We start from the raw sequence: 8418 nt of genomic DNA, 5'->3' as shown, positions 1-8418 counted from the left end.
AAAGGGGAAGAAGTTTATAAAGATGACAATAGGCCTGTGACACAAGCGGCGGTGGCTGTGGCCGTCGAGTAGCGAGACCTCCAACTTTCGTCCTGTGCCGCTCTGAGGGGTAGTAGGCTTGGAGGGTAGTGATGTCAGAGAAAAAGCAGTCGGTAGAGGAGATTCACAGGAGTGTGAATCTCCATGCTCACCCCCACAGGCCCTGCTGAACGTCCTGTGACCAGAGTGAGGGGAAGTAGCTGACAGTAGAGAACTGACAATCATATTTTACTGCTAGTTCCCCCAAGGGCTCTCTTCTGACCACAAGCCTTCTCACTAGACCCAGGGCTTCACGGCAGTTCTGGGTCTCCTAGAGGAGGATGAGGAGTTCGAGGAGTTCCCTGCCGAAGACTGGACTGGTATGGATGAAGATGAAGATGCCCATGTCTTGGAAGATAACTGGGATGACGACAATGTCGAGGACGACTTCTCCAACCAGCTACAAGCTGAACTAGAGAAACATGGTTATAAGATGGAGACATCATAACATCCAGAAGAGTTGACATACCCTCAATATGAACTGTATACTAAATTCTAGGACAAGGAACCCAGGATAGAATGCTTATAGAAATACATTTATTTCATTATTTGTTTGGATTTTTTGTAAGAAAAAAATAAATGTGGTCTAATCCTGAAAAAAAAAAAAAAGATGACAGTAAAATTAAAATGTATCATGTGGAACTCGCTAGAATCATGATGCAAAGATAAACCACATAAACTGACATTTGACACACTGGAGAAAGTTGAATATGAATATGCGTGGAAGAATCTTTAACATTATGAGTCAAATAAGCCAGACACAGAAAGACGAACATAGTAGGATTCCACTTATCTGAGACCTCACGTCAATAAATAGAAATCTAACCTCTGACCCTTCCCCCTCACCACCCTGCTGAAGACCCTGAGCCCTGCTCCAACCCCTAACCCATCTCTGCTTAAATTCCTGATTCCAAACCGAAAGCTTAACTCTAACCCAAAAGCACTAGCCCTTACCAAAAAACCACAATCTCTAACCCAATATCAATATGTGGTATATGTAGTTTTCTTGCTAAATGCACCTGCTATTACTCACTATGCTCATATATTTCAAAAACCCAGTGCTGAAAAAGTCATAGCAAACATACTACTATGTTTAGAATCTTAAAGTGCCTATGTTACTGAATAGAGCGATTTGTGTGAAGCTGTTTTTCATAATATCTGGGCCACACACCATTCTGTTTATTCATAAATGCTCAAATATTGTGTTCAGTATACCTAGAGGTACAATTTACTGAGGACAGTGATACGTGTGTGAAACTTGTTTTTTGGAATATGATATGGATCTAGCACATTGTTCAATAATATATATTCAAATTATATCAAAAATCTGTTCTACTGAATACTTTGAAGAAGGGACAAAGTAGTGTTTTTAGAAGAGTGCTTTGTATTTCTGAACATACATATTTCATGATGTCTGTTGAAATCACTAAACAGAAGTATGTGGCTGGGTTAATGGTAGTTGCATATGTGCAAAACAGTACTCAGGAAGATGTGGATCTACAAGACTGTTGAGTCATACATATCAAAACACTAGAAATAGATGTTTGTGTTACTGGGTATAGTGATACATATGGCACAAACACCATATTCTTTGGGTATATGTGTTTAAAATAGTAGTACTCCATTGTATAAAAGTATCACATCTTTTTTTTACCCATTCCTTGGTTGATGGGCATCTGTGTTGTTTCAAAGATCTAGCTTTTACAAAGTGTGCTGCTATACATATGGGTGCACACATATCATTGTTGTATGAAGTTTTTAATTCTTCTGGGAAGATACCTAGAAAGGGAATATCTGGTTAAAATGAGACTTCCACTCCTAGGTTTTTGAGGAATCAACACACTGATTTCCACAGTGGTTATACTAATCTACCCTCCCACCAAGAAGGAAGAAGCTTTCTTTTCTCTCCTCAGCCTCTCCAGCATCTGTTATTGTTTGATTTCTTGATGATTGTTATTCTTTCATGAGTGAGATGGAATCTCAGTGCTATTTTAATGTGCATCTCTCAAAAGACCATGTTGAACATTTTTTCATATAATTATTTGCCATTTGTATTTCTTCATCTGAGAAGTGTGTGTTCATCTCAGATGGTTATATTTGGATTGGATCTTTGAATTTGGGGGAGGTCTGACTTTTTTTTAATTCTTTGTTCTAGATAGAAGTCCTTTGTCTGAGGGACAGTTGGCTAAATTTTTTTCTTGCTCTGTAGGTTATCTTTTCAATCAACTGGTGATTCCTTGTGACATGTAAAAGCTTTTTAATGAGACCCCAGTTGATTTCTTGAAGTATTCCCTGTCCAGTTTGGGTTTTGTTCATCAACTCTTTACCTACATATCTCTTCAAGATTTCTATCTAATTTATATTCCAGTAGATTTAATGTTTAAGTGTTAATATTTAGATCTTTGATCCATTTTGACTTTAGTTTGGTACATGGTGATAGATATGGGTCTAGTTTTTGCATGTGCCAAACCAGTTTTTCCAGCACCTTTTGTTACAGAGGTTTTCTTTTCTTGAACATGTTTGCCCCCTTTCTCAAAGATAAGGTGGCTGAGTGCATAGTTGTTGTGTCTGCATCTTCCGATCTGTCCCATTGATCCTCAGGCCTGTTTTTTGCTAGTACCGTGCTGATTTTATCACAGCAGCTTTGTAGTATACTTTCAAGTCAGGGATTGTGACATTTCCTGTCTTGCTCCTGCTTTTTGTTGCTCAGGATTGCCTTTGCTATTCTAGGTCTCTTCCTTTTCCAAATGAATTTTAGGAATGTTTTCTCTGGTTCTGTGAGTTATGCAAATGGTATTTCAATTGAGATTGCTTTGAATCTGTTTAAGTTCTGGGAGTACGGCCATTTTCACAATGTTGGTTCTTCCTATCCATGAGCAAGGAATACCTTTCGATTATCTGATATTCTCTTCAATCTCCCTTTCAGAGTGATTTATTTTATTTTATTGAAAAACAAATAGCCATGAGACAGTTTCAAAACTGATTAATAGGACAGTTTCAATAATTAATACATTATACATTGTTATCTTCTTAGTGGTTATCCATAGTACAAGATGCAGACAGGATATCTTGTCCAAACACTATTAGTACAAATCTTTCTTCTCACTGAATTAAGTGAAAGTAACTGTATCTCTATCCTAACTATTCTATATGTACAGATACAAAATGGTCCTTCCTTTGTATCCCCTGTTTTTATTTAGTCCTGTCAGAGATGGGTATTCCATTGGCATCTAAATACTACAGGTGCGTAAATTCAGCAAAACAAAAGAGTGATTTAATTTTGACATATAGATCTTTTACTTTTTCTTTTTGTTTGTTTTTGTGGCTGGCATGTGGTGCGGGAAACCAAACTGCAGTCCCTGCGGTTACCTAAGCTTGCCTATGAAGGCACTTTAGACTGCTGAGCTATCTTGCCCACCCTCTTTTACTTTGTTTGATTGGTTCCTAGGTATTTCTTTTCTTTCTTTCTTTTTTTTAATGCTATTGTGAAAGGTGTGGTTTTGCTCTTGAGTTTGTTGTTTGTGTACTGGAATGCTATTGATTTTTGGGTGTTGATTTGTATCTAGCTACACTACTGAATTTGGATATTCATTCTAGAAGTCTTGGGGGGTTGGTGTTCTATGTAGAGTATCATGTCATCTGCAAATAATGATAGTATAACTTCTTCCTTTCCTATCCTTATTCCTTTTATTTCTTTTTCTTGCCTAACTGATCTGGCGAATGTTTCCAGAATTGTATTCAATAAGAGTGATGATAATGGATCCCCGTCTTGCTCCTGATCTTGGAGTTAAAGCTTTCAGTTTTTGTCCATTTAATGTGATGTTGGCTGTTGGTTTCTTATAGATGAGTTTTATTGGATTGAGCTAAATACTATCTAATCTGATTTTCTGTAAGGTTTTTTATCATAAATGAATATTGGACTTTGTCAAAAGCTGTTTCTGCCTCTGTTGAGATGAGTTTGTGATTTTTGTCTTTGGCTCTGTTCATATGGTATATTGCATTCATTAATTTGCATATGTTGAATCATCACTCCATTCTTGGGATGAATCCTACTTAGTCATGATATCTAATCTTCTCGATGATTTGCTGCATTCTGTTTGCTAATATCTTATTCAGGATTTTTTTCACCTATGTTCATTAGGTAGATTGGTTTTAGTTCTCTTTTCTGGTTTGGTCTTTCCTTGGTTTTGGAATGATGGTAATACTTGCCTTCATGACTGAGTTGTGGAGTATTATTTCCCTTTCAAGTTCATTAAATTGTTTGAAGAGTATTGGTATGAAAATCTCTCTAAACTTCTTGTAAAATTCAGCAGTGAATTCATCAGGATGTTTTATTTGTTGGTAAGTTTTTAATTAATTACATCTTCAATCTCATTAACTGATATTCAGTTATTGAAAAAGTTTTATATCTTCTTTTTTTTAGTTTTATATCTTCTTGATTCAACTTTGGTAATTCATATTTATCTAGTAATGTTTCTATGTCTTCTGTGTTTCAATTCAATGAGAGTGAAGATTTTCCAAGTAGGTATGAATGTTATCCTGAATTTCCAAAAGATCTGTCATGATTTCACACCTTTTCTTCCTCGATGCATGAATTTGAGTTTTTTCTTTCCTTTTTTCATAAAGGTTTATCAAATTTTTTATTCTTTCAAAGAGATGATTCTGCATTTCATTAATTCTTTGTATTGTTTTCTTAGCTTCCATTTCATTAACTGCTTCTCTGATCTTTATAATTTCCTCATTTGTATGGGCTTTGAGCTTGCCTTGCTCTTCTTTTTCTAGAAACTTGAGGTTCAATGCTAGGTTTTTTTTAATTTGTGCTCATTCTGTTTTCCTGATGTGAGAGTTAACCCCCATAAATTTTCCTCTTAGGACTGCTTTCATTGACCCCATATGTTCCAGTATGCTTTATCTACATTTTCCTTTAGTTATAAATATTCTTTAATTTTTTTCTTTAATTTCATCTGTGACTCATTGGTTGTTTTTGAGGGTGCTATTTAATTTCCATATGTTTATGGAGATTCTTTTGTCATTAATTTCCAAATATACTGCAACATGGTCAGCTAATATGAATGGGGTAATTTCAGTTCCTTTGCATTCACTTAAGCATGTTCTGTGGGTTAGTATATGGTCTATTTTAGAGAATGTTATATGTGCAATTGAGAAGAATGTGTATTCTGATGTTAGGTAGAACTGTCTGTAACATCTACAAAGTTCATTTATTCATAGTTTGGTTCAGTTCTGACATTTCTTTGCTGATTTTTTTATTTCTGTCTGTGTGACAATGTGGTATTAAGGTCTCCTGTCACAATTGTGTATATATATATATATATATATATATAGTCATAGTCATATAGTTGAGTGGTCTATGTATTTGGTATATATTTATGATTGTTATCTCTTTTTCTTGATGTTTTCCCCTAACAAGTATGTAGTGACCTTCTTTATCTTCATCTCTTTTCATCACTCTTGGTTTGAAGTTCATGTTATCTTCAAACAGAATAGCTAGGGCCAGGGAGATAACTCAGTAGAATAAGTGCTTGTCTGGCAAGCACAAGGGCCTGAGTTCAATCCTTGGTTCCACAAAAAGAAAAAAAAAAGAATAACTATTCCTACTTTTCTCTGCTTTCCTATTGCATGGAACATTATTTTCTAGCCTTTGACTTTCAGCCTATGAATCTTTTTTTTCCCCCCAAGAGGTGTATGTGTTTCTTTTTTTAAAATTTATTTTCATTTATTCATTCATTTTTTGTGGACCTGGGGATTGAACTCAGGCCCTTGCGTTTGCCAGGGAAGCACTTATTCCACTGAGCCATCTCCCCGGCCCCCTTCTATGTGTTTCTTATGCACAGCATATTGCTGAAACATGTTTCTTTTCTTTCTTTTTTTTTTTTTTTTTTTTTTTTCCAGTACCAGGGATTGAACTCAGGACCCTGCACTTGCCAGGTAAGCACTCATTCTACTGAGCTATCTCCCTGGCCCAGACCATGTTTCTTGATTCATTCTGCCAGTCTGTTTCTCTTGATTGGTGAATTGACATCATTTACATTGATGGTTAGAACTGATATGTTTTGGCTTATCTTTGTCATGATATTTTTGTGCTTTTGGCTCCCTGCTTTTCCCATGTTCATTTGCTTGCCCTGAATTTTGTTTTCTTTTGCTGTTGTTCTTAGAATTATGGTCAGTTTTATCTCTGTCTAGAGAGTCTTTCAGTACTCTTTGTAGGATTTGTCTGGTAGTCATGAATTTCTTCAGTTTTCTTTGTTGTGGAAGTATCTTATTTCTCCATTAATTTTAAAAAATAGTTTTTCAGGGTACATCAATATGGGGCGGAAGTTGTTTTCTTTCAGGACTTGAAATACTTTACTCCAAGCTCTTCTTGATTTGATGGTGTGTGTTGAGAAGTCTGCTATGATTCTGATGGGCTGTTTCTCTTCTCTAACAGCTTTTAATATTCTGTTCTTATGGTGAATTTCTAGAATCTTGATTATTATGTCTTGGTGTAGTTTTATTTCAGTCATGAATATTTGGAGTTTTATATGCTTCATTTGTCTATATGTCAAATTCATTATCCATATTTGGGAAGTTTCCTGCCATTATTTCTGTGATGAGGTTTTTTTCTTATGTCATTTGTGCTGTCTCCAGCTTTCTCATTGACCCCAATCAACCTTATGTTATCTTCTTCGATTCATCTTGTAGCTGTTGGGTTGATTTTGCGTGGTCTCTTGCTAGTTCTAAGATCTTTCTTCTCATGATCAGTAGTTGTAATTCTGTCAAGATATAATATTCTTTCCTCTCCTTTGTTTAATCTGTTGTGGGCTGGCCAAATAGCTCAAGGGATTAAAGCACCTGCAAGCAGGCACAGGGGCTGGGGGTTCCATCCCAGGGCCTGATATGCCAGCCCCGCCCCTGGGGTGCACTGAGATGGCAATTGAGACTGGGCGTGGTGGCACGTGCCTATAATCCCAGCCCTTGGGAGGCTATAAACAGGCGGATCACTACAAGTTTGATCTAGTAGTGAGACCCTGAACACCCAGCAGACCCTTCCCTAAAAAAATAAGAAAATCTGTTGTATATACTTTTACTGGAGGTTTTAATCTCTTGGATTTCTATTTGGATGCATTTTATGGATTCCACTTATTTCCTATGTTTGGGAATTTTTGTTTCCATCATTTTTTTTAAAGCTTTGTGCCCTCTCTAATATCTTTGATTTTAAGCTTCATTTCTTTTTGTACCTAAGAGATTATTTTCTCTATAGCCTTTTGCATTTGTTTTTTCCCTTCTATTGTTATCATTTCAGAAATTTCCAGTGTTTGACTTCTAATTTTATTTCTCTCCTGTGTTCCAGCCTTGTCCCGGATGGGCTGGGGGCCTGGGGTTGCACTTTGGTTCTTTCTGTGTCTCATTTTCTATTTTCTCCTTTTTATTTTATTTTGTTTTGTATGTTGATGCTTTCTAATTTCTTATGATAGCTAGCTTTTAAATTTTTTTTTTCTTTATTTGGTACAGGGTCTTGCTACGCAGCTCAGGCTCATAGCGATCCTCCCATCTCAGCCTCCCCAGCACTGGGATAACAGGGGTGCACCACCATGCCCAGCTTTGGTGACCAGCACAGTGTGCCCAGGGTTCCAGGGCCTGCACAGCATGTGGTACTGGGGATTGAATCCAGCTCCTTGTGCTTGCCAAGCAACTGATTAGACCACTTAGCTATCTCCCCAGCCCTATGATAGCTGACTTTGTCACTAGTATTGAGGCTTCCCTAGGAGATCTCTGTTCTTCAGAAATGTATTCTAGGTGTAGGTGGTTCTTAATAACTATCTCAAGAACCTACCTTCCCAATAAAGTGACTATTTAGCTGAGTACCCAAGTCTTTGGTACTGGGCTGTGGTGATCACTATGACCCCACTCAATCACAGTGTTTGCGGGGAGCAGTTGAAGCTAGAGGTCAATCTCATGTGTAGGACTGAAGCAAGGCCACTCCTGAGGACAGAGTGTTCAAAGTGAGCCATATGGGGCCAGGGAGATGGCTCAATGGAATAAGTGCTTCCCTAGCAAGTGCAAGGGCCCTAGTTCTAATCCCCGGATCCGCCAAAAAAAAAAAAAAAAGAGTCCATTTTGAAAAGAAAAAAAACAAAACAAAAGAAAGTGAGCCATATGAACTGTAATGGGTCAACTCACATTTTAGACTATAAATGTAAATCTTGTGTTTTCTGTTGTGTAAAAAATGTATACTAGGACTTCCGGGAACCCCCAGACCGAGTCCTAGCCCAGGTCTGGTGAGTGTGCGGAGAGCTTCCTGCTACCCTGCGCTGGCGGGACCAGTCCCAGCCCAGGCGCAGC

At 37.3% G+C, this 8418-nt stretch overlaps 1 protein-coding gene and 1 long non-coding RNA gene across 2 annotated transcripts in view; both read left to right on the top strand.

The window, feature by feature from the left end:
- Nucleotides 1–40: 40 nt before the first annotated feature.
- Nucleotides 41–532, top strand: LOC101581761 (26S proteasome complex subunit SEM1-like). The gene is made up of 2 exons (XM_004643805.2): nt 41–171; nt 339–532. Exons 1-2 carry the CDS (start codon nt 132–134, stop codon nt 524–526), a joined length of 228 nt encoding a protein of 75 aa, XP_004643862.1. The 5' UTR covers nt 41–131; the 3' UTR covers nt 527–532.
- Nucleotides 533–2651: 2119 nt separating this feature from the next.
- The window catches only part of LOC111813363, a 20633-nt gene continuing 14866 nt past the window's right edge, over nt 2652–8418 (top strand). Inside the window, exons 1-2 of the long non-coding RNA XR_002818648.1 lie at nt 2652–2662; nt 2721–2724. This is a non-coding gene — a long non-coding RNA (uncharacterized LOC111813363). The remainder of the gene's footprint in view (nt 2663–2720; nt 2725–8418) is intronic.

The sequence above is a fragment of the Octodon degus genome, unplaced genomic scaffold (assembly GCF_000260255.1).
Source record: "Octodon degus isolate 3935 unplaced genomic scaffold, OctDeg1.0 scaffold00184, whole genome shotgun sequence".
Lineage (NCBI taxonomy): Eukaryota > Metazoa > Chordata > Mammalia > Rodentia > Octodontidae > Octodon > Octodon degus.
The sequence above is the reverse complement of the archived record's forward strand: the minus strand, read 5'-3'. Positions and strand labels throughout refer to the sequence as shown.

Bases quoted from the DNA above. Each gene is read 5' to 3' on its own strand.
- LOC101581761 (XM_004643805.2), top strand. From the start codon at position 132: ATGTCAGAGAAAAAGCAGTCGGTAGAGGAGATTCACAGGA. The intron at 172-338 runs GTGTGAATCTCC...GCTTCACGGCAG, and splicing joins GGTAGAGGAGATTCACAGGA to TTCTGGGTCTCCTAGAGGAG.